Source organism: Xiphophorus maculatus, chromosome 22 (assembly GCF_002775205.1).
Source record: "Xiphophorus maculatus strain JP 163 A chromosome 22, X_maculatus-5.0-male, whole genome shotgun sequence".
NCBI classification, from domain to species: Eukaryota; Metazoa; Chordata; class Actinopteri; order Cyprinodontiformes; family Poeciliidae; genus Xiphophorus; species Xiphophorus maculatus.
Genome location: NC_036464.1, coordinates 25,180,235 through 25,207,305, shown reverse-complemented (window position 1 = coordinate 25,207,305; position 27,071 = coordinate 25,180,235). Strand labels below are relative to the sequence as shown.

The 27,071-nt window shown below is 39.2% G+C and overlaps 1 protein-coding gene across 1 annotated transcript; it reads right to left on the bottom strand.

Moving 5' to 3' along the window:
- Positions 1-54: 54 nt before the first annotated feature.
- Positions 55-27,071, bottom strand: LOC102227130 (B-cadherin-like). The gene is made up of 18 exons (XM_023327861.1): positions 26,772-27,071; positions 25,890-26,004; positions 24,350-24,438; positions 22,917-23,087; positions 19,255-19,377; positions 18,906-19,061; positions 17,782-17,926; positions 8,694-8,866; positions 7,751-7,879; positions 5,702-5,887; positions 4,536-4,780; positions 4,004-4,146; positions 3,586-3,677; positions 2,763-2,895; positions 1,716-1,937; positions 1,176-1,312; positions 835-978; positions 55-736 (listed from the first exon to the last, which is right to left on the bottom strand). Exons 1-18 carry the CDS (start codon positions 26,820-26,822, stop codon positions 524-526), a joined length of 2,667 nt encoding a protein of 888 aa, XP_023183629.1. The 5' UTR covers positions 26,823-27,071; the 3' UTR covers positions 55-523.

Here is a 27,071-nt window from a genome sequence, read left to right as displayed (position 1 = left end):
TAAAAAGAGCAAAATCGCTCTCCTAACCAAATAAACCATCACAGGACCAGTGAATAAAGACATATTTAGTTAAAGAATTTATTAAAAAGCATTTGTCATATGTTATCTTCAAATATTGCAGACATCTTTTTTTGTACAAAAACAAAACAAAAACAACCTCATCAACTTGCTAATGGCACAATGGCTGTAGAACTTTGCATGGATCTAATGTACTGAAAAATAAACACTGATGGAAATATTAATAAAAAAAATAAAACAAGAGGAAAAGTGCTTACTATATTGGTTACATTCTCCACAAATCACACCAGTAAAACTGAGCTTTCAAGTTTGTATGTCTAATAAAGAATAGAATCATAAATGAAGAACTAAAACTAATGTAAGGCTTTAACCTGAAGATCCTAATGAAGAACAGCTGAAAGAGGAAGAAATAGGACTGATTACACATTGTCACACAGATATCGATTTCACACATTGTCACAGTCAGACTGCATGCATGCAGCCATTTTTCTCAGTACTGGTACATTCACATCATGTCATCCTCTCCTCCTCCGTACATGTCGGCCAGTTTCTTGAAGCGAGGGCCAAATTCTCTGAGGGAATCGTAGTCCTGGTCTCCGTCGCTCGAGGAGCACAGAGACGAGAGTTTTTCTGCTTCAGAACCGCCTCCTTCCAAATCAAACACCAGCAGGGAGTCGTAGGGGGGAGCAGTGAGGTCGTTATCTGCCACCTTCAGGTTCTGAATTATGGCAGACAAAAGTTAACAAATCTGGTGTTTAAAACTAGACGTAACACAATGGGAAACATTTGCTCTCATTTCTCAAGGGTTTTGCTCACATGGTCAATAAAATCCCTGAGCTCATCTGGGTTGGTGGGCCGAGTTCTGTACCGGGGACCGCTTTCAAGTGGAGGAGCCATGATGGTCCTGGACATGTCAGGCTTGTTGGTCAGAGCAAAGTGGAGCACACTCTCACTATAACTCTGACAGAGAGAGAGAGAATTACCGTTAACATATTGGGTTATTTTCCAATTCGCAATCATCCATTTGAATTGTTAGGAAGAAATATGCCAAGTCGAATGTTTTTCAATTATTACTATGTTGGAATCACGATTTATTGTGGATTTTAAACAAATGTAACAATATTTTATGTGTCAGCTGTAGACATGTCACTGTTTACCTGCTGAATGCTCTCTCCACCGCCCTCTTCATTAGAGATAATAAGCTCATCCCTGTCATCATCTTTACTTTTTTCATTTCTTTTCACTCCAGCTTCATTTTTTCCTTTCGACTTTAAATACATAGTCAAGGCAATCACTAAAAACAGAAGCACAAATTGTATATTATGTTATTGGTTTCTTGTAATATGTTCATTTTAAATGTTGTGATGATGTGCTAAAACAAAACAAAGACTGCTTTGTCAAATGTGTCTCACTTGGTGATGGAGTTACTGAAATGAACTGACTTTTCAATAATACTGTATTGGAATGTATCAAATGGGTCAGTATCTTAACAACAAATATAAATAATATCAGCTTTATCCAGTACTTGTGATTATAATTTTCAGAACCAAAGCATATTTTCCCATTTGTTTGCTGTTTGGTCAGCATCACTGAATTTGGTTGGTTATTTTCTGGTCCCAATGTGCGTTGTTATTTTGAGTTTCATGATTAAAGAGAATATTTCTCTATCCATCCATGAATGAACATTTAAAACTCACCAGCTCCCACCAGCACCAATAAAAGAACTCCTGCAATGACCCAAGAACTGGAGCCAGCAGCTCTTGATTCTGATTTCTTGCAGATTGGTGTTCCAGTGCAGTCGCACACGTTAGCTGTGACCGTGCTGACCTGTGACAGACCTTGGTTGTCTGAAACACTCAAGGCCACCTTGTAGGTTCCTTCTTCAATATCAGGCTTTAATCTCACGATAATGCCTGTGCCTGGAAGCAACAAAAAACAAAAAACAGAAATAATTTTTCCACCATTTGATTTTTCTCAAGTTCACATCTTTATTTTAATCGATTCTCAAAAAAACGCCAGTGGCAGCCTGGGTGAGGTTTAGAGGGGCACTAGAAAACAAATCGGCAGTTTTAACTTAAATTACATTTGCCACTTTCCCGGTGAGACAAAGATTTTATATGGGAGGTTTGTAGGAAACTAAAGAGCAGCGGAAAGCAGAAACAGTGAGTCAGGAGGGACCCATCTGTTTTAGTTGGGTCCAAAAAAAAAAAACTCCAATTAAAAACAAGTATCTAACAAAACATGAAGTGAAGTGGATTGATACGGATCTTCCTGGTCAGCTGTGACTCATTAGGCTGCTCCAAGTCGACCATATTTTTCATCTGGCTGTCATTTATTTTGACACTTTGTGTGATTTATTAATGGTCCATCAAAACCTCTGCGTCCCCTATCAGTGTTTCCCAACCCTGGCTCCCTCAAGGCCCTGAATGTTGTAGCTGATTCGTCGCTTTACTACACCTGATTCAGCTGATTGCAGTTCAGCAAAAACCTGTGAATTGAGATCACCCAGGCTGAAGCAAGGAAACACCTAAAACCTGCAGGGCGGTGAGCCTGGAGGACCCGGGTTGGAGACACCGAACCTGACAAACCTTCAGTGGTTCACAGAACAGATCAGTTGGTCTCTATGGGACATCTTTGCAGGTGAAAGACGATTTGTGAAAGAGGTGCGCTCTTCAATTTGTTGGGATCGTGTCCTGTTCTTAGGAACAGATTTGTAATCATTTTAGTATAAAAGGTAAACGTACCACTCTCGTTCATCTTAACGGTCCACTTAGCCTTTGAATCGTGCCGCAGGTTGACACTGTATGGAAAAGTAAAACCTGTTCCATCTTTATCCATCACATTCAGCACATGAGGAATTGGTTTCTTGTTACACATCTGTAGGGGGAAAGAAAATGGATTTGAATCACTGGTGAATATGCTACAGCACACTTGTAAGTAGGCGTGTCCCAATGGCAGTTTTTTCCAGGCTGAGTACAAAGTACTACTGCTTCAGTTTAGGTACTTGTAGATTCCCAGAACCACTACCGAGTAGTTAATAAGTTTTTACTTATACATCACAAAATAATAATAATTTAAAAAAAACGCAAACAAATCAAAACTACTGCATGACATACAAAATAATAAGTAATAAAAATGAGAAAATAAATAACAAAATAAAATGTATTTTAGTATCTACCATGTTTATCTTCAAATATCTTTTAGTACGGACATTTTGACCCCCTCCTGCCACCTAATTTCTCTTTTCTTATTATTATTTTTTTCTTCAGCACATAACTTGTTGGTGTGTTACCACCACCACCTGGTACGGAGTTTGTTCTAACCCAGCTCAGGAGGAAACACCCAGAACAAAAGTGGTATTGGTTCTGAGTAACTACTTGTTTTTAATCGTACGAGTACATGACGCTGGTGTTGAGACACTGTTGCTTGTAAATAATTGATGATTTTTAAGTTTAAAAATTCAGTAGAAATTAGAAAAAAAATCAATTAAATAAGAATAAACAAAGATTTCCATTTGATTTTATCTGGCTGAAAAATATGCAGCAACAAAATGCTCTGCTGACGTACCTCAAAATCACGCTCAACAATGGTGGGAGCGTTGTCATTGACATCTTCCAGCTTAATAATCAAAGTACCGGTTCCTGTAGCTGGGATCTGATCTGGTGAGATGACAGACATCGGTCAGGAAATCGCGAGCAATGACACGGATGGCTTCAACAATCTACTGAGACTCTTGTGACAAGGTGAGGAAATCTAAAACTGCAATACTTGTGATTCTTCTAGAGAGAAGTCCCACAAAGCAAGCTAAAGCAGAAGGCTTCCTAAGGCTACAGAAGTGGAGGACCCTTAACGTCTGAGGTCTTACATTTGAGTTCAGCTCACAGCCGACCATATAAACGAAGCTGTTCAATTAGGTTTGACTTCACATTTGATTCCAAAATGCCCTCTTATGCTGCGGTACAAATCAATTAACCCTCACACCTACCATCATCATATGCACCAATCAGGGCTGTGTATTTCTCCTCCGTGACAAGTGGAGATTCTCTATTCATTTGGGTTTTCACTGTGATTATTCCGGTTTCCTTGTCGACATTGAGCCAGTCACCTTGGTCCTTGATCACCTTATACCTGCACATGTAGGACGGTAAAAAATAGCATGAGCCCAACGTCATAATGTGGAGCAAAGTAGCACATGTTGAAATGAGAGACAACGTGAGGAGTTAGATAAGACTCTGCTGGTTTCAGCAGACAGAGCACTTACTTACTAATATGTAGTTCTGCATTATGATTAATGTTGCATTGAATTGCACAGAATGTGACTGAATTTGTTAATTTGGAGTTGATGTTTGGTCATATAATCAACATTTGCTCAACATAAAGAAACATTGTAATAAGGTTTTCAAGATTAATGTTTGCTCAGTTGTTGCTGGGGAAAAGAGATCTGATAAACCCTAAAATAAAAAGTGTAGCAAATTTCCCTTCAAACAGATGGAATGTAGAGTTTAAAGGTTCCTTACATGACTTTCTGTTTGCGTCCAACGTCTGGATCAGTAGCTGTGTATCGCACCACAGTGCTGTTCACAGCAAGATCCTCACTTTTGGAAACATGCTTCTCTATGAGTTCAAAGATGGGAGGTTCATTGATATCCTCCACAGTCACCACCACTGTAGCAGTGGAAGTGACCAAGGGGACAGCAAAAGGAGCCTCATTCTCCACTGTGACCAGTAGAGTGTGCTTACTGGTTTTCTCAAAGTCCAGACCCTGGTTTAGTGGAAGAAAGATCATCATTGATCAACTGATCAGACATTAGTGCTAAAGCTTTGACACAGACATAGTACAGTACAATCCATAGCAGAACTACAACACACTGTATTAAATGTAGCAATGAGTTACCCCACATAAAACACAATTAAAGCTCCTACATATTTCATCCAAAGTGGTAAAATCAGCTCTCATTGTCATTGACGTTGACGTGTGACAAAAATGTCCTTTTGTTTTCAGAGAGTCATCCGCGTGCCGAACACCAGGCCGTGGCTGAATTATTTCGACAGAGCTCTGTGCAAAGTGTTGTCTGATTGGTCAGAAGTCTGTTGCTGTATTTTATGCCGAAATATACTCAGGCAGCAGTATTGATATTTTTATCTCCAACTAGTTGGCTTCCACTATACGGTGTTTGTTTCTGCAGGAAACAGGGTAATGAGAGAGGGGGAAGACATGTGGAAAATGTCACCATGCCTGGAATCGAACCTGTGACCACTGCCATGAGGACTAAGGCCTCAATACGTGAGTCGTGCTTTGCCCCTACGCCACCACAGCCCCCCAGATATAAACACTTTTGAGCAATGTTTACCCGACACAATGAGCAATTATGTACAATTATAGGATTCTTCACTAAATATCTACTATAACAAAAAGACCGTCTAATGTCCTAAACCTCCTGGATGGAAATTTTAATGTTGTTGTTCACGGAGCAGGGTGTCTGCAGAAACATGTGCCGCCCTCTCTGAGACTGTTTCATAAAAGCAAAAAAGAGAATTCAGGGAGGGAGCGGGACTCCCAGTGGGTAGAGGCGTGAAGTAAACTGAAGCATGAGGATGTCCCCCAAAAGGTCTGCGCCGCTGTGTGAAAGGTGTGTGCTGAAACCATGTGACTGAGCGTCGACTGTTCGGCTTTGGCTCCTACCTTAACAGTAGTGATGATTCCTTCTTGTTTGTTTGTTCCTGTTTCCACAGTAAACAGATTTCCTGGATCTCCATCAATGATGCTGAACTTTGCATTCCAGGCCATGGTATGAGGCTCATCACCGTCCTTCACCAACATCTTAACAACTAGAGCGTCTACTTTATTCTCTTCAACTGTGGCCTCATACTGAGAGGAGACAGAAGACATTTTTAAGGTTGCTCACCACAACAAATTCCAAATTATCTTCACAGATTTGCATACATATATACATATTTATCTACACAACTTGTCCTTTAACCCTTGGGGATTCTTGGCTGACCAAAATGGGAAATCCTGCTTTACTGCTTTTTTTTGATTCAACATCTCAGTTGGACTAAAAGTTAATTCTATGAAACTTGGCCAAGACTTTTTAAAATTTTCTTTTAAAAATTATTGTCCCTTTGATTATAAGGTATGCAGAACAAAAGATAAGCACTTTGTGTACACTTAAAACCTTCTGTCCCATTTTGGTCCCACTGACTGCTATTATAACCACATATTTTCAGTGAACAGTTATCACAGCATTTTAAAATAACTTTTCAATGAAAACCAAACTAATCCAAGATTCTGTCTTCAAAACACAAGAAAAACTTGTTTGGGTGTGATGACCTCCCTGATATTACCACAGGCCTCGCTCATTTATTTGATCAACTTTCAAATGGGAAAATGGTTCTATAACCTTCCAAAATGCATAGCGATAAAGATATTGAACAAACAAATAGTCCTGGTGAGACGACAATGATGTAAAGGAGATGATTTTACCAGATTACAAGTCTGAGGATGTTTCCCACATCCTGTTTCCCAGCTACCTTTGAACTCACCATTTCCTTTTCACTGTTCTGCAGTGAGCCGCAGTTAGCAGCATCCCCCCCCAGTCTGGACCCTAACCACGCCAACATCTTTACTGGGTTATTGTCTTATAATAAATATTCAACTAATTTGTTGTCTCCTGTGGTGTTCTGCATGTGGGCTAGATACCTAAACCCCAACATGACATATTCATCTCTCTTTCCAGACTTATTGCAGCTAATCCTGCAAGATTAGCTACAGGGGAGGTCATCAGTAAATATATGGAATGATTTGGTGATGTTAAAAATACTGCATATTTTGGGGGGTTTTGCCTTCAAAAAATTATTTTTTTTTTTTTTGACAAATGTTTTAAGTGTCAGTTTTAACTCTTATTACTCCAAAAATGATAATGCATATACTCTACATCAATCCTGTTATTTTTTTTTACCTGATCAAGACTGGAACATTCACATCAAAAATATTCAACTTTGCTGTTTATTTTTGAAAAATATTGAATATTTTGGGTTTTTCTCCTTCAAAAATGAGAATTTCTTTGGGACAAAACAGACAATATTTTAAAAATATGAAAAAAATTGATATCTGTAAGGTGGTTCTCTATTTAAAAAAGTTCAAGTTTGAAGTGCAACTAATTTATATGTAGAGACTTTCATACAAAGCCATCCATTAACAAATGAACAGGTGTTAGAATTATTATGTTTTGTTATCTTTCTTACATTAGTAGTTTTATATTACTAGTTGTTTTCATATTTTAAGGTTTAGTGTTCTCACCTCAGAGAGGAAGAACTTGTTAAACTGTGTGTAAGACTAACTAACCTTTCCTTGAACTCAAGCATGTTTTTGCAGTTGCTTCTTTAGGAGGACTTCCTGAGATACTCCTTAGTTGCCTCTAATTGTCTGTGTGTAGAATTTAATTTCTGTTTTCCCTTCCTTGTTATCAGGGTAGCCCCCCTTTTTGTTAAGATCACTCTCTCACTTTCCATTCACTCAAATTCCCTGCTAATAAAAAGAAAAGTTCTGCAGCAGAATGGCAGAAGGCAAGAAGATCGGTCTGTAGGAGCTGATCCTCTGTGCCTTCTCAATTATTGCAAGAATTTGGTTGAAAACTAAGTAACGTTGTCTGTGGTTCTTTTTATATAGGTTCAGAAAATACCTATCAACAGGTTTAAATTTTTTTAAAAAGCAGTCATGTGTTGTACTTACTCTGGACTCTGTAAAGACTGGAGCGTGATCGTTGCGGTCCGTAACTTTGATAATCACTTTGGTAAATCCAGTCAAACCTTCTCCTTTGTCGTCAGCTGCCTGTACTTCCAGTTCATACTTTGGGACTTTCTGTAGAATGAAATGTTGACTTTAATTAAACAAAGACACTTTTAGTTCATTGTCACTGAACTGTAGAAAATCAGCTTTCTAAAATATTCAACACTATTTCAGTCCTCAGTTATCAAGGCAGAGCTTGGATGCCTTTAAGAAAAACTTAGTTTAGAAATTATTTAGGTTCCAACAAACAGCACATTCTGAGAAACATATAAAAAAAGATTTAATGAAATCATGCTAATTTATAAATTAAATCTGCAACAGGTATGTGTGTTTGTAGCTTCAAGCAGAGAACATAGAATCTGATACAGGACACTGAAGGAGAGGAGGGGAAATGATGGACAGTACAATTGCCTTGTGTTCTTTTCATGTCAACTTCAGTTAATTATAAGTTATAATATTTAAGAATAATATTGAAACTCTTTGTTTCTTGGAGTTTTTATTCTTGGGAATTATTGAATGATCTGTTCTTAAATGCCAGACCAGATTGAATTGTGAAATGGTCCAGATAGAGCAGGATTTAGTTAAACCAATAGAAATCACTATTTTACTCAAGCATTTTGCCAATTTACTTACTATTTTTTCTCTGTATTACTCAAGCAAGGTCAATGGCATATGTATTTATTTTTATTTGTTACTGTAATTCACAGCAGCTTTGCGTTTGAGTGATTCCATTGCAAGGTGCAAAAGGAACAAAGCAGGTTTCCTCTCGAACTTCTGCTTTTGAAATTCTACATCATCTTCCCAAATCTGTGCGTTTCATAATAAAAATACACATTAGCCTAATTCTGATTTTAGTCAGATGAGCCAAAACTGTCAGAATTCTCACCTCTCGGTCCAGTTCAGCTTCGTTGACTCTGATGACTCCAGTTGTTGGATTGATGGTAAACATGTTGGGACTGGGATCCTCTGGCTTCTGACTCTTTATACGGTACCTGATATCAGAGTTGTCATTATTTGGCTCATCAGCATCTGTGGCCACAACCTGAATCACGTCAAAACCTAATCAAGAGGAAACAACGAACAACAGTGAGAGCAGCAGCTATTTAGATTTAAGAGTTGGTGAGTTTCTGAACTAAGAAACTCAACAACAATTTGGCATGAATATAACAAAGTGTTTATTTTAGATCAGGAAAGGGTTGATTTTAAATCAATTAGCATTGTAATTATTATTTTTAAAAGGTTTTATTGGCTCTACTGGCCTTTATTTGATAGTGAATTGACAGGAAAGTGGGTAATGAGAGAATGGGGAAGACATGCGGCACAGGTCGCCAGGCCGGGAATTGAACCTGCGACAACTGAGTTGAGAACTAAGGTCTCCATAGGTGGGATGTGCTTAACCCCTGCGCCAAAACCCATTGTAATTACTTTTAAAAGCAGAAACTTTGATTTCTGATTTGAGTGTCATCGTGATGACCACGCTGCGAACAGGCTTCCGAGAAAACCAAAGAATTTGAAAACTTAACCCATTAAAACGACAAAAGCAGCAGATGAAACCACCAATATTGCAGTGGAGAAGATGCTAATCATGTACTTGACACTTCAACAGAAAGAAGAGTCTGAAACTGTGTTCATTGGCAATTATGCAATTTAGTCGGGCACTGCTGAATGCGTCACAGAAAAAAATCAAACGTATGCTGTCGAGTCGTGAGGAGACCATGGCTCATGTTGTTGGACTTGGAAGTGACAGAGCAAACGCGATGATGGGTTGTCTGGCCAGAGCTGCACGGCTTTCATGTCAAAATGACCGTCCCTTTCTTATAAACATTCACTGCTGTGTGCACAGGGCTGTACACACAGCAGGATTGCTGCTCGAGATGCCTCCACAGCTGTGCATCAAGTTAGTGCATATGTCACCACTGTTAACACACACACGCCCGCACCCCCCCCCCTCACACACACACACACACATATATATACTGTATATATATACGCTGCTCAAATAAATAAAGGGAACACTCAAATAACACATCCTAGATCTGAATGAAAGAAATATTGTCATTGAATACTTTGTTCTGTACAAAGTTGAATGTGCTGACAACAAAATCACACAAAAATCATCAATGGAAATCAAATTAATTAACCAATGGAGGCCTGGATTTGGAGCCACACACAAAATTAAAGTGAAATAACACTACACGCTGATCCAACTTTAATGTAATGTCCTTAAAACAAGTCAAAATGAGGCTCAGTATTGTGTGTGGCCTCCACGTGCCTGTATGACCTCCCTACAACGCCTGGGCATGCTCCTGATGAGGATGAGGATGGTCTCCTGAGGGATCTCCTCCCAGACCTGGACTAAAGCATCCGCCAACTCCTGGACAGTCTGTGGTGCAACGTGACGTTGGTGGATGGAGCGAGACATGATGTCCCAGATGCGCTCAATCGGATTCAGGTCTGGGGAACGGACTTTAAAATTAACATCCATAGTCCCTGCTTCTTGCTCAGCCCAGTAACTATGGCAACCAGTGACAGTTTAAAAGCCCACTGAGGCTTTCTGCAGTCCACCTTCTGAATATGAAATGAAACTGTGACATCACAATGTGACATGATAATAAAACTCCAAAAGCAGAATTCTGACATCACCAGTGATTATATAAGTTCCTCACATCGATCTACTTTCATCACAACCGTTTAGCAGCCGTTGTTGATACGTTCCTCTTGAGAGTTTATTGAGCAGTTCACAGTAAGATCTTCAACTTTGTTTGGTGAACATTTCTTTTAGAGATCGACATCAAACTTAACTTGAAATCTTTACTGAGTTTCTAGAGAAGTGATTTATCTTAGAACCTGAAACAAGCAAAGGTTACAATGCAGTCCAACCAGCCTAGAGTTGAAGAGGTTGAATTCGACAACATTGTCGAAAGGGAATTACAGCCACCCAAGCCACCCAAGCACAAGAAGAAGAAGGTGTCATTTGCAGTCTGGTGGGAGCTGCACGCACCTGAGGAGCTAAAGATTTCTGCTGAAAATATCCAACAGCAGGACGCTTCAATGGTGGTTGAAAATGGATCGATTCCCAAAGCAAAGGAGACAGTGGATCACAAAGGGGACAGACCGACACCTGAGAGTGAGACCAATGGGAAGAACCAGGTACCATTTAAAACCTGGTCGGAGGAACACGTCCCCATTGACCAAGAGATTTCTGCAGGAAATATTGAAAAGCAGAACGATTCACTGCTCAGTGAAGAAGAGTCCATCACTAGAGTGCAGGAGACAATAGATATAGCAGAGAAGGAACAGCCCTCTAAGTCTGAGGAACAGCCACCAACCACCAGGCGCAACAAGAAGAAAAAGATACCATTTCATATCTGGTTGGAGAAACATGCCCCTGCTGATCTAAGGATTTCATCTGAAGGTACTGGAACGGAAGACGTTTCACCAGTTACCGAAAAAGCATCGATCTCTGTACTGCAGGAGACAATCGATCTAGCAGAGAAGGAACAATCCTTTAAGTCTTGCACTGAAAATGTTAATAAGCAAGACACTTCTCTGACTGAAGAGGAAAGTGATCAGGCTGTTTCCTTAAAAAAGGAGATTTGCACCGAGGAAACACCACTGGTCACTGAACAAGATTTCATCTCCAAAACACAGGAGACACTGGATCAGCAAGAGGAGGAACAGCCACCAACCACCAGGCGCCACAAGAAGAAAAAGATACCGTTTCAAATCTGGTTGGAGAAACATGCCCCTGCTGATCTAAGGATTTCATCTGAAAGTACTGGAACAGAAGATGTTTCACCAGTTACCGAAAAAGCATCGATCTCTGTACTGCAGGAGACAATCGATCTAGTAGAGAAGGAAGAGTCCTTTAAGTCTTGCACTGAAAATGTTGATAAGCAAGACACTTCTCTGACTGAAGAAGAAGGTGATCAGGAAGATTCCTTGAAAAAGGAGATATGCGCCGAGGAAACACCACTGGTCACTGAACAGGGTTTCATCTCCAAAACACAGGAGACACTGGATCAGCAAGAGGAGGAACAGCTACCAACCACCAGGCGCCACAAGAAGAAAAAGATACCGTTTCAAATCTGGTTGGAGAAACATGCCCCTGCTGATCTAAGGATTTCATCTGAAAGTACTGGAACGGAAGATGTTTCACCAGTTACTGAAAAAGCATCGATCTCTGTACTGCAGGAGACAATCGATCTAGTAGAGAAGGAAGAGTCCTTTAAGTCTTGCACTGAAAATATTGATAAGCAAGACACTTCTCTGACTGAAGAAGAAGGTGATCAGGAAGATTCCTTGAAAAAGGAGATATGCACCGAGGAAACACCACTGGTCATTGAACAGGGTTTCATCTCCAAAACACAGGAGACACTTGATCAGCAAGAGGAGGAACAGCCACCAACCACCAGGCGCCACAAGAAGAAAAAGATACCGTTTCAAATCTGGTTGGAGAAACATGCCCCCACTGATCTAAGGATTTCATCTGAAACTACTGGAACGGAAGATGTTTCACCAGTTACCGAAAAAGCATCGATCTCTGTACTGCAGGAGACAATCAATGTAGCAGAGAAGGAAGAGTCCTTTAAGTCTTGCTCTGAAAATGTTAATAAGCAAAACACTTCTCTGACTGAAAAAGGTGATCAGGAAGATTCCTTAAAAAAGGAGATACGCGCCGAGGAAACACCACTGGTTACTGAACAAGATTTCATCTCCAAAACACAGGAGACACTGGATCAGCAAGAGGAGGAACAGCCACCAACCACCAGGCGCCACAAGAAGAAAAAGATACCGTTTCAAATCTGGCTGGAGAAACATACCCCCACTGATCTAAGGATTTCATCTGAAGGAACTGGAACGGAAGATGTTTCACCAGTTACTGAAAAAGCATCAATCTCTGTACTGCAGGAGACAATCAATGTAGTAGAGAAGGAAGAGTCCTTTAAGTCTTGCCCTGAAAATGTTAATAAACAGGACACTTCTCTGTCTGAAGAAGGTGATCAGGAAGATTCCTTGAAAAAGGAGATTTGTACAGAAGAACCTGTGATTTTTACAACACAGCTGGTCACCAAAAAGAAATCCATCTTGAAATCACAGAAGAAAGTGGATCAAAAAGGGGAGAAACAGACATCAAAGACAAAGCACATCAAGAAGACGCCACTATTATGGAAATCTTTCCCCGAGTCAGACGCTTGTGTAGATCTAACGTTTTTGACACAAAATAGTGACGTCAATAACGGCCCTCTGCCGGAAAAACCAAGTTATCAGTCAGCTTTGCCCAGCAGAGGAAAGAAAACATTTTGGAAAGTGTTCCCTGAATCAGAACCTCGCATTGACCTAAATTTCTTCGCTGAACATATCGAAGGGCAAGATGTTTCAGTTCCGGCAAAACACGGTGAACAGGTAGCTTCCTTGGAAAATCAGTGTTATTCCAAGGACACTGTGATTTCCACAACAAGTCAAGCAACGTGTTTGTGTCAGGCCAAATCTAAGGAACCTGAATTGGGAAATATCGAACTACAGAAATACTTAATGAGACAACTTGATGAGATGTTCGACATAAATCGTAAACTAAGTGCTAAACTCAAATACCAGAACGATCTGTTGAGGAAAGTATTCTCAGAGCAAAGACAAAACAGGAAGTCAACGGGGTGGGGCCACGTGTGGGTTGAGTGATTGGTGGGAATTTAAAAAGAGCTACTGATGTTGTTAATTGGACATTTTAGATAATATTAAAAAGCAAAGACATCAGTGCTCATGTTCATCCATTGTAAGATTTTTATTTCTAATTCTAAACAGAAAATAAGACAACCACATTTATTAATTACAGGGAGATTTAGAAAAAGAAAATGTAAACAACGTGGAACAAAAAGAGCCTTTTAGAAGTTTAAACCTATACAAATTGGGAAAAATTTGGAAAACTAGTTATCTTTCTGGGAAAGATATATCTATATCTAAATTTATGTCCCTCTCTCTATATCTATCTATCTATCTATCTATCTATCTATCTATCTATCTATCTATCTATCTATCTATCTATCTATCTATCTATCTATCTATCTATCTATCTATCTATCTATCTATCTATCTATCTATCTATAGAAATATATATATATATTTCTATATAAATCAGAAATATAGATTTAGATATCAATCTATCTATATATATATATATATATATATCTACATATATATAGATCTATGTCTATATACCTATGTATATGTATGTATATATAATCTACACATCTATATCTGTAGCTCTATCTGTAATCCATAAATCTATAGATCTATATATCCATAAACCTATATATATATATCTGATTTATAAATAAATCAGAAATATAGATTTAGATATCTATCTATATATCTAAATATATATATATAGAGAGAGAGAGATCTAGATATATAGATATATCTATCTACATAGATCCATCTACCTAGATAAAGAAATATATATCTATATAGATATACATATCTCTCTCTATATATATATATATACATACAGATAGATCTATATGTGTATATAGATCTATCTGTTTATATATGTATATATAATCTACACATCTATATCTATAGATATCTCTATATGTATATAGTGTAGATATAGATATAAATATATATATAGATATCTCTCTCTCTCTCTCTCTCTATATATATATATATATATATATATATATATATATATATATATATATATATATATATATATAATCTACACATCTATATCCATAAATATATATACAGTATATGTATATATATATATTTACACTGCTCAAAAAATAAAGGGAACACTCAAATAACACATTCTAGATCTGAATGAAAGAAATATTGTCATTGAATACTTTGTTCTGTACAAAGTTGAATGTGCTGACAACAAAATCACACAAAAATCATCAATGGAAATCAAATTTATTAACCAATGGAGGCCTGGATTTGGAGCCACACACAAAATTAAAGTGAAATAACACTACACGCTGATCCAACTTTAATGTAATGTCCTTAAAACAAGTCAAAATGAGGCTCAGTATTGTGTGTGGCCTCCACGTGCCTGTATGACCTCCCTACAACGCCTGGGCATGCTCCTGATGAGGATGAGGATGGTCTCCTGAGGGATCTCCTCCCAGACCTGGACTAAAGCACGTTGGTGGATGGAGCGAGACATGATGTCCCAGATGTGCTCAATTGGATTCAGGTCTGGGGAACGGGCTGGCCAGTCCATAGCTTCAATGCCTTCATCTTGCAGGAACTGCTGACACACTCCAGCCACATGAGGTCTAGCATTGTCCTGCATTAGGAGGAACCCAGGGCCAACCGCACCAGCATATGGTCTCACAAGGGGTCTGAGGATCTCATCTCGGTACCTAATCGCAGTCAGGCTACCTCTGGTGAGCACATGGAGGGCTGTGCGGCCCTCCAAAGAAATGCCACCCCACACCATTACTGACCCACTGCCGGTCATGCTGAAGGATGTTGCAGGCAGCAGACCGCTCTCCACGGCATCGCCAGACTCTGTCACGTCTGTCACATGTGCTCAGTGTGAACCTGCTTTCATCTGTGAAGAGCACAAGGCGCCAGTGGCGAATTTGCCAATCCTGGTGTTCTCTGGCAAATGCCAAGCATCCTGCACGGTGTTGGGCTGTGAGCACAACCCCCATCTGTGGACGTCGGGCCCTCATACCATCCCCATCCATGGAGTCGGTTTCTAACCATTTGTGCAGACACATGCACATTTGTGGCCTGCTGGAGGTCATTTTGCAGGGCTCTGGCAGTGCTCCTCCTGTTCCTTCTTGCCCAAAGGCGGAGGTAGCGGTCCTGCTGCTGGGTTGTTGCCCTCCTACGGCCTCCTCCACGTCTCCTGGTATACTGGCCTGTCTCCTGGTAGCGCCACCAGCCTCTGGACACTACGCTGACAGACACAGCAAACCTTCTTGCCACAGCTCGCATTGATGTGCCATCCTGGATGAGCTGCACTACCTGAGCCACTTGTGTGGGTTGTGGAGTCCGTCTCATGCTACCACGAGTGTGAAAGCACCACCAACATTCAAAACTGACCAAAACATCAGCCAGACAGCATAGGTACTCAGAAGTGGTCTGTGGTCCCAACTGCAGAACCACTCCTTTATTGAGTGTGCCTTGCTAATTGCCAATAATTTCCACCTGTTGTCTATTCCATTTGCACAACAGCAGGTGAAATTGATTGTCAATCAGTGTTGCTTCCTAAGTTGACAGTTTGATTTCACAGAAGTTTGATTTACTTGGAGTTATATTGTGTTGTTTAAGTGTTCCCTTTATTTTTTTGAGCAGTGTATATATATATATATAAATTCCCTTCTCACCCACCGCGGGTGGTTCTTATCCTCTGAGCTCGGGTCCTCTACCAGAGGCCTGGGAGCTTGAGGGTTCTGCGCAGTATCTTGGCTGTGCCAAGGACTGCACATTTCTGGACTGAGATGTCTGATGTTGTTCCTGGGATCTGTTGTAGCCATTGGTCCAGTTTGGGGGTGACTGCCCCGAGGGCCCCGATGACCACAGGCACCACTGTGGTCTTCACCTTCCAGGCCCTCTCCAGTTCCTCCCTGAGGCCCTGGTATTTCTCTAGTTTCTCGTGCTCCTTTTTCCTGATGTTGCAGTCGCTTGGTATTGCTACATCTATCACAACGGCTTTCCTCTGTTGTTTATCCACTACGACAATGTCTGGTTGGTTCGCCATTACCATTTTGTCTGTCTGGATCTGGAAGTCCCACAGGATCTTAGCTCTGGCGTTCTCCGCCACCTTTGGGGGTGTTTCCCACTTTGATCCCGGGGTTTCCAGTCCATATTCTGCACAGATGTTTCTGTACACTATGCCTGCAACTTGGTTATGTCGTTCCATGTACGCTTTCCCTGCCAGTATCTTGCACCCTGCTGTTATGTGCTGGACTGTCTCAGGGGCCTCCTTGCACAACCTACACCTTGGGTCTTGTCTGGTGTGGTATATCTGGGCCTCTATTGCTCTGGTGTTTAGGGCCTGTTCCTGGGCGGCCAGGATGAGGGCCTCTGTGCTGTCCTTGAGTCCAGCTTTTTCCAGCCATTGGTAGGATTTACTGATATCAGCCACTTGGGTTATTTGCTGGTGGTACATCCCATGTAGGGGCTTGTCCTGCCATGATGGTATCTCTGGCACCTCAACCTCCGTTCCCTGTTGTCTGAGATATTCACTGAGCACATTGTCTGTTGAGGCTTTGTCCCTGATGTATTTATGGATCTTAGTTGTTTCGTCCTGGACTGTGGTTCTCACACTCACTAGTCCTCTGCCTCCTTCCTTGCGGCTCGTGTACAGTCTCAGGGTGCTGGATTTGGGATGGAATCCTCCATGCATTGTTAGTAGTTTTCTAGTCTTAATATCAGTGGCTTTTATCTCCTCCTTTGGCCAGCTAATTATTCCAGCAGGGTATCTGATTACTGGCAGGGCATAGCTGTTTATTGCGCGGATTTTGTTCTTGCCATTGAGCTGGCTTCTCAGGACTTGCCTTATTCGTTGGAGGTATTTAGCTGTGGCTCCTTTCCTTGTGACCTCATCGAGGTTGCCATTTGCTTGTGGTATACCTAGGTACTTGTAACTGTCCTCTATGTCTGCTATTGTTCCTTCTGGGAGTGAGACCCCTTCTATATATATATATATATATATATATATATATATATATATATATATATATATATATATATATATATATATATATATATATATATAATATATACAGACAGCTAGTCAGACAGCTAGACTTTTTCCGCTGTCCATCAAAACAACTAACAGCGAAAAAGTGCAAAAAGTCATTTTTGCATAATAGGTCCCTTTGCATGCACCAATTATAGGTAGTCTTAAAATTGTTCAAAGGATCTTGCCAACAGTTCAAAGCATACTAACAATTTTCTTTGCATAAAGTAGAACATTTTCTTTTTGCATGTTCATTATCTGAATCCTGGGACTTTACCTTTTTCTGAAGCCTCTGGAACTTCTCCCTTATAGGTAGACTGATTGAAAACAGGTTTGTTGTCATTCTGGTCAATTACATTGATCATAATATCCGTAGGCTCCTCTGCATTTGCACCACCCTCTGTCTTGGCAAGAGCTTGAAGCTGTAAAAAATTACAATTTCAACATATTAAAACAATATGGTCACTTTAGTTTTATGTTGCATTTAGGGTATATTTTATTTTTCCATTTTACAAACTTTTTTCAATATATTTAATCACAGATGGCAAACAATTTGAGCATTATTGTAAACTTGAGAATTGTTTCAGAAAATTAATTGTAATCAGTCTTAACAATAATCCAGAGAACCCTCTACTGGTTTATAAATGATGAATTACTTATTCTTATTAGTTTATATATTTCACTCAACCCAGAACAGAAATCAAACCTATTAAAACAAAAGGATACTTCACTCAACCCAGAGCAAACTGGGAATTAGAACAAACTTAGAATCCAGAGAAACTCCTAACTCATTACCTTAGATCAGTGGTTCCCAACGTGTGGGGCGCGCCCCCTATAGAGGGCGCCGTGCCATTGCAGGGGGGCACGGGAAGCGGTATGGATGAATTAAAAAAAAAAACCAAAAAACAGTTACACAAAAGTGTTTCACTGTAAAGATGGTTTGTAGTTTTGTTGCAACCTGAAGTGTGAAATAAACTTCAGTGGAGTTTGAAAATAAAATATGTGTATAGGTTTATGTCAGTTGATTTTTTTTTCTTTTTGGGGGATTTTATTGTAGTCCATAGGGGGGCCCAGAAAATCTTTGGGAACCACTGCCTTAGATCAACATTTAGCACCATCAACTTTATAGAATAAAACACAGAGAACCAACATTTAGTTTCATGCCTCACTAATCTTACCAAACATGGAAAACCAATATCTAATTTATACTTTTCTGTTTTTCTTTGTGGTCTTTCCTTTATTCTTTTGTTTGTATTTCGGTCTAATTCATGCAAAGCACTTTGAACTGTCTTACTGCTGAAAATGAGCTGTATAAATAAAATTACTTTACCTTAACTAGAATCTTTAACAAATAGCGAATAGAAAAGTGTCAGGCTTAAAGCTACAACACAAAACACTGACCATGTACTTGTCCTGTTTCTCTCTGTCCAGTTCCTGTGTGACATACAGATGACCAGTGACTCTATCCATGGTGAAAAGACCAACAGGAGGCTGATCTGCTCCAGGTCCAGTGATTCTGTAATAGATCTTCTTCACTTTATCTTCATCAGAGCGAATCTGGACAACAAAGACCAAGGTTATATCGAGACACATTTAAACAAAGCACAAAACATAGTGGAGGAATAAATCTTAAAATACAAGGTATAATTGAAAGAGCAAATAAAATTACACTGAATGTCATTTTTCCAATTTCATTCATTCATACACAAATACATACAAGCACAACCATATACATTTTAATTTCTCCAACCTGAGCAAGAGAATGGGGATAAGGTCCTCTGAAATTCTCAGGAAAACCAATGGGAGGGATAGACCAGGCTCTCTTCCTCCTCTTCAGTCCTGGATTAGATTTTGGGAAATACAGAATGGGAACCTGTGGAAACAAAAATATTTTAATCAGTAAACTACTGAAACTAAATGGCCTCCAGATAGACAAATGCATCCCGACTTCAAATTTAACACAATAAAGTTGCCGTCTGACATGAAGCTCTTAATATAAATTTTCTCTGGGCCAGAAGTTCAAATAAACCAGTCATAAAAAGACATGTGGGACATGAAGACAGTACAAAAAAAATAGAATGCAAAAAAAAGAAGAATGGAAGCAGAAAATGTTAAATACAGCCACAAAGTGGCAGTGTTTCACAGAAAAACCTCTCTGCTTTAAAAAGCATTTGTTCAACACAACACAGCTCCTTGGTAGTGTGAGGGTTACATAAGTACAGAGCCCACAAAGAGTATTCACTTCCTTGGATGTTTTATATTTAAGCCCAAGCAGCAAAGCGCTGAGTCGGCTTATTGTAATGTTTTTATTATGGTTCAGTTTAAACAAATTGGCTCTTTGGAGGCCTAAACATATCTGAAAACTCACCAGACTTGGTGAACTTAGCATCCCTGCATGAAATCTCCGCATTTTAACATTATCGCAAAATTTGGAATAGAAACGGCTCAACTGGTGCAGTTGACAATTTTCAAAACACCCTGCGCATTAATATTTATTGTGCAGGCATACAATCTGGTCCACTACTAGAACTCCCCAAGACCTACAGAAAAGTCTCTTGCAGCCATGCACAACACCAAACAGAAAGTTGACCATTTTGGATTGAAGTTCCAATTTTGACCTCATTTCACCTCGTTTACAGCCCCTGCATTTGATCAAACTTCTCCTAGGGATTTCAATCGATCGGTTTCAGAGTCTTGAGGCATTGACGATCAAACGTTTGTGACGTCCCAATAAAATAAAACGTCCTGTTCACTTAGTCGAGCGGCCGCACAAAGGTCTGAGAAACTCCTCCCATAAACTCGACCAACCAAAACAATTTCTGTGACTCTGATTAAAAACTCAACAGACACGGGCGTGCCGTGGTGGCGTAGGGCATAGCGCGACCCACATTTGGAGGCCTCAAGTCCTCGACGCGGCTGTCGTGGGTTCGACTCCCGGACCCGACGACATTTACCGCATGTCTTCCTTCCCCCTTTCCTGTCAGCCTACTTTGTAAAAAGGGACTCTAGAGCCCACAAAAAGACCCCCTGGAGGGGTAAAAAAACAAAAACTCAACAGACACGAAACTGGAAGAGCTACTAACATCACATTAGCAGCATTTAATTAAATCTCCCGTTTGTTGCGCATTTCTCTGCAGTGCAGCGGATTTAACTCATGCAGGGCCGGTCCAAGGCTGCATGAGGCCTTCAGCAGAATTTGACTTGGGGGCCCCTCTTGCCACTAAAAACACCAGCACCTCTAATAACCTCTGTGTTAGATTTAGTGAAATCTGGAAGGAGGGGAGTAGTTTCATTGGCCAACCTAAAAAGCAATAAGTTATAATCGCAGTTTACTAATTTGTATTTGTGAACAAACAAAGATTAAACTCACAGCATCAGATTGTTGCTATGGTAACAAAACAGTTTAACTATGAATGTTGTTCTTTGAGCCTTTACAAAGCAAACTTGCCAGCTCCTTAAAATCTTACACTTAGTTGTGAAACAATTTAAAATATTTTAAATTATGTATGCTGAAACCATTAAATCAAACTTAGCAACATTGATAATCTCAATAAACAAATGTTACAATTATACATCTGTGATTGGAGTTAAAATATTAGCATTTATGGGGCCCCTGAAGCCCTCGGGGCCTTATGAAACTGCTGACTTAGCCTGAGTCTGTGTGGATCACACTCTGTCAGACGTTAACATCTGGAGGCTGCAAATTTACTCCATTCTTCCTTTGAAACTGTTCAAGCTCTGTCAGGTTGGTGGGGATCAGCTGTGAACAGCTGATTGTACTTCAATTTTGGTTGAAGTACAACCAAAATTTCCCTATCCGACTGAGGTCGGGTCTTTGACTGGGCCACTCAAGAACATCCGCCTTGTTGTCTTCAAACCATTTCTGTGTAGCTTTAGCCGAATGCTTAGGGCCATAGTTTTGCTTTAAGGATAAATGCTCTCCAAAGCTGCAGTTCTCTGGCAGATGGAATCAAATTGTCCTCCAGGATTTCTCTGTATTTTATTAAAATATTTTTTTCCTCTCCACTGTCACTACATGCATACTCGTTATGAGGAGTTGCTGTAAAGTCAACGACAGAATGCAGCCGATTGTCTGCTGTCACTACGTGTTTGTCCACGTAGTGACAGCAGACAATCAAACATTTGTAACATTTACCCAGAGATGGATGATAGCACAATCTCAAACACACAGAGGAATATTGAACACAAGCATTTATTACATCAAAATACGCACTCATAAACAGCGGCTCATTGCCATAACAAATCATTTCATAAATGTGTTCTGTTCAATAAACAAGCAAATATGTTGGAAGGAACAGAATAAAAAACTGCAATAACCTGGCTGCCTATGTGGGTACAAATTAAAACTAATATTTTAAAGTGCATATTCATCCATTTTTCTGCCATGATTCTCAGGCATAAGCAAACTCAAACTAAGTGGAAGTGATTTTTTTTTTTTAGTAATGACTTCTATGTGATTATATTAACAAAAACACACAATTTTATTATAAAGTAGGGATTTTTTTTTTACAATAATATATATTTGATAATGTATGCAGAAATTATTTTTATACGGACAAGAAAAATTTTAAAAAATTAATTGTTTTGCAATGTATTGTGGTGACCTACTAGGTCACGATGTACCGGTTACATGAGCTGCCGTGCAACGTGCACATAAAACTCCAAAGCTCCGGTGGAAGATGAGTTAGCAAAACAATCTCAAAAAAGGATTTCTCCTTCAGAGAGAGAAAAGAAAGAAGAAGAATAGAAAAAAAAAGCCAATATAGGTATGTTTTCATGAGTCTTGGTAATGTAATGTTTATCAGAAAGATTTGTGGAGCTGCTAATAGAAACGGCTTGACAGCAACATGAATGGTCCAGTTCAACAGCCAAGCATTTAGTTAGCATCTTTGTATTTGTGTGAAACTGAGCTTTAACTTTAAATGAGCTGATTCTAATGGTTGGCCCTAAACATTTCAGAGCTTTTTGGCTTCAAAACGATGTGTTTGATAACGTTTGATTACACTAATCAAACGTATAAATATTTGACATTGTCTAGCAAAATCTTTTTACATCAGGCTACATGGCTACTGCATTAATTTATCAATGAGCTACTCTAAGGTGTAGCTGGCGATATATTAATTTACTGCTGAGCAAGATAATTTATGTGGATAAAACAAACATTAGTTTTACACCAACTTCTAAGTTATGTGAAAAGAAATTTTCACCTAAATAATTTTTTTAGGTGAAAATGCTGCATGACGACAACTGATATGTTCAGACTTAGCTGAGATAAAACGATGGATGAAGAATCATTACTTTATGCTCGAGCTTTGAGCTTTGAACTATGAACATGAATTGTTTCATTTTAACCTGAGGGAACTGAACTACACTAAGAATCTCTAAACCTACCTTTGTGTCATTAGTGGAACTCATTTCAGTGTGATCGAGCGGCTCCTTGTTCCTGTGGTGAATCCGTCGGTACAAAACCATGACAGGAAGAGTCAGCTTCTGACCTCGTGCAGTCAGGGAGTGGACGGAGAAGCGCTGGTTCCCCTCATGAAGAATGACCTGTCTCTTTACCTGCATTAGGCCAAGTACCACAGTCATTAGTACAATGTTTCTACCAGTCTGGGTTCCCAAACTAATTCTATGGAAACAATTCAAAATATTTCAAAATGTAACACTGTTTGTACACCTTACATTAGCCCCTCAGTGTTACTATAGGAACCAGGGCACGCCGTCGTTCTACTTAAAGCAGAGATAGATGTGAGAATATGATATTGATTAAAGCTGCAGTATGTAACTTTAATAAAAAATATCCATCCATCCATCCATCCATCCATCATCTTTACACACTTATCCCTACTGGGGTTGCCAGTCCATCTCATAAAAAGTATATTTTTTTCATTTGTTAAAACGGTCACCATGGCGTGACAGTTTACTATGAGACAGATAATTTGTGAAAAAACAATCCATCTCCTCCACCTCCTCCCCAGAGCTATAATTGAAGAACTGCACTGATCCCGACCAAAAACAACCAACCAATCAGAGCGATAGGCAGGTCTTCGCTCTGTCAGAAAAAAACCTCATGTACGGGCTGCTAAATGTGCTTAAATTAGCGGAGGAAAACCGTTTATCCACCGTCATCAATGGCCATGCCAACTAGCATGATCATTCACTACAGTCAGTCTCTGACAGCTGCAGTGTAGCAGAGAGCAAAGGGAAGAGCGAGGGATGGGAAGGGGGGTCAGAGCAGCGCCATGAGTGATTGTGATTGACAGCACTAAAATCTGCCTCATGGCTCTGATTGGTTGCTTCTCGATAGCACTGGGAGCACTGGGAGAAGGCAGAGAAGTCTTCTCCCAGTGCTCTGTCTCATACCGAACTGTCACGACATACATACTTACATACTGCAGCTTTAACATGCATTCTCTAAAATGTTTGATTGTTGCAATACCAAAAACATATCTGGAACATATTTTCCTGTGTCATTTGAGAAACTATGTTATGAAATCAAAGTTATGCTTAGAGTTTGAATATTTTTGAGCACGGACAAACTAATGACATGGTTTCCACAACTAATGAGTAGAAGTTGCATTTTATAATAAAATGTTGAATATATTCAAATACTAGAAAGCTAAGAATAACATAGTGATAATAATTAACGTTGCCTGGACACAAAATTATCCTGGCATTTAAACACATTGTAAGTTTTATATTGTGCAAGTTGTTTTTTTAATCTAAATACACCAGTAGTGCTCAATTAACACAGATTATAATCCAATTATTTTAAGGCTTCTAGATGATTATATATTGTCTGGGTTCTGCATGTTTGTACTCACCATTAACAGCCCATCTGTCCGGACCAGAAAACGGTTGTCATCAGAGCTGAAAAGGGATCTTGTGTGGTCTGAGCAGTCAGTGAAGCCAACTGGAAATCAACAAAATAACAAAATGTTAAACATGTATATTAGAAACTGCTACTGGGAATTATGTCTATTAGGAAATTATGTCAGAATTAAAATAAAAATAATAAAAAGAACATCATAGTATTAATTGATAAAGGCTGAAACGATTCCTCGAATGACTCCAGTACCTCGATTATTAAAATTCCTCAATACTACTGCCAGATCAATAGCCTTCAACTTAAAAGCTGCATCATATGAACTTCTTTTCCATGATGAGGGGATGTGAGTTTGAAGAAATTTCTCTGTCGTGCCTGCTGCTAGCATGTGCTTGCTCTACATGAAAATTAGCGCTTTATTCTTTGATTTCCAATTTTGACTTCCAATGATTCACTTCCTGCTAAAGAGTTCAGGTTGAAGAAAAATCCACAGAAAAGCCGCACCGGGCTAAAAGCCTCATGGTTCAAAGTGTGGGGGGAAAAGTAACGGCTTATAGTGCAGAATATACGATATAAACCTGATCTATGTATACACACTCTGAGACAAGCTAAGGAGATAAAGTACAAAGAGATTCCAGAAGAAATAAACTAAGGGATGAACTAAGACCAAAGTAAGTAACAAGGAAATGTACGAATGATGAAATGTAAAAGTTCTAATGGAGCATAAAATTTTACTTGATCTTGTTTGAAAAGAAACACATTTTAAATTGGAAAAAATACAATTAATTTTTTTAACTGATTCTCTCTTTTTAAAACTTGTTGAGCTAGTATGACTGAAGTACAGTACAGACCACAGAAACTCAACATCTGAAATCATGACGATGCACGTAAAAACGTAGTGAAGCGTCTGAGACAACAATGTGCCGGAACAGGAATGATCAAATCATTTCCAACTAAAGTAACTCTGGAAGAATGTGAAACGCTCACGCTACTCCTATACCAACCAGAAAGACGACAACAACCTTTATCATTTGACCGCATAACGATTTCATTAAAAAGATTGCGAAATGCTATCTATCATAAACACACTCTACTATACCAAGTTTAGTAGCGTGCACGTCTTTTCATTTTGGAGAAAAAGTGTAAGCAAACAAATAAATGGCTAAGTGGTATTTCAAGAAACAGCTGTCTAGTATTTGTTAGTACACATGTACAGTTTATATGTACATTCTCAGATGCCTGTTGCTTGGGGCTATGGCATCTAACATTCTGAACCCTTAAAAGCAAAACCTGAAAAACAGGTTTGGGAGCATGTTTTACCCTGATGGGGGAAGCGTTGAAGCATGAGTACAAAATAAAACCTGAGACCGTGAGATGGGTGGCTTTCCCAATGACTGCCTGCTCATAATTCAGGCAATCAATGACCATTGACCTTTTATTCAGATAAAAGGTCATATTAAATAATAAGATTTTATCCCATTTTGAGAATGTGAGTATGAAAAAGTGAGTGAGCAGATGACTTGATGAAATGTTCTCACCTTTGCCCAGTATTGTGCCACGTCTCAGGTGCTTGTGGGTCACATTCAATATCAACAGCTTGGACTGAAACCCAGGCACACATGATGACTCCTCTGCAGCCGCGACTGTGGAGGCCTGAATGAGAAGAACGACACCCAGCAGAACATCAAGTTGCTGCGGAACCTTAGTAATTGAAACCTGAACATATTTGGCAGTGAATGCCAAATATGTTCAAATAGGCAGTGAAATAATGTCAAATCAAAGAGAGTTTTGAAATTGTCTTTAGAAAATATTTAAACAGTAAAAGAAGAAGAAGAAAAAAAAAAAACACAAAGACGAAACTATAGAAATGGCTGTTTTGGCAGGAAGAAATGTTTTGTTCCTGGGTATCAAAAGTCAGAACTGAAGCATTCATTAAAACGCTAAAGACTAGCAGTAATGGGAGACCAGTACCTTTAAATGAGTTTAAAGGAAATGCCTCCCTTTTCTTTATGTGAGTAAATTATCTCCTAACTAAGTTAATTTAAAATAAACCAGTTCCTTTCATTTGAGAAACATTGTATAACCCTTACAGTTGAAAAGATTTTATTAACGGATATTTTAGCCAACAATGCAGTGAGTTTACTGTGGATCTACCATGAACTTCAACAGAAGCAGCTGGTTCACAGTGTGATGAATTTGTAATATGTTATTTTTAAATTAAATTACAACAAATAGATGATTTCGCAACATAAATTACTATTTGATGCAAGAAGGACATAGAGAAAAAATATTAAAACATGCTTTAAAAAAACAACCATTCTGACAAAAGAGGGAAGAAAATGTCTTTAAAAGATTTACATTTTATTAAACAAATATTTGACACAACGGATATTATTTGGGATGAGAAGAGGAAGTCTTACCTGAAATAAAGTGATCGCAACGCTCCAAATAATGAGCCAATTGGTTCCCATTTGTGTGGAAAACCTTCTGTCAAAACTCTTCACCAAAGAAAAGGAAGGAAGAAAACAAAAATAAATGTGTAGATCTTATCTGTAAACTTGATATGCAGAGCCTCTCTGGGATGTTTTCTGAAGAGGTGTCAGAGTGTGGATGAGCTGCTGTGGGTGGTTTCAGTGTTTATCATGTTACAGGTGAACTTGTTCCGGATTCTTTGTATGGTCACGGAAACAGAGCAAAACTGAAGTGGCAGGTACCGCAAG

Bases quoted from the DNA above. Each gene is read 5' to 3' on its own strand.
- LOC102227130 (XM_023327861.1), bottom strand. From the start codon at position 26,822: ATGGGAACCAATTGGCTCATTATTTGGAGCGTTGCGATCACTTTATTT. The intron at 26,005-26,771 runs GTAAGACTTCCT...CTTCTCATTCAG, and splicing joins TTGCGATCACTTTATTTCAG to GCCTCCACAGTCGCGGCTGC. The intron at 1,938-2,762 runs GTACGTTTACCT...TGTTGCTTCCAG, and splicing joins CGTTAAGATGAACGAGAGTG to GCACAGGCATTATCGTGAGA.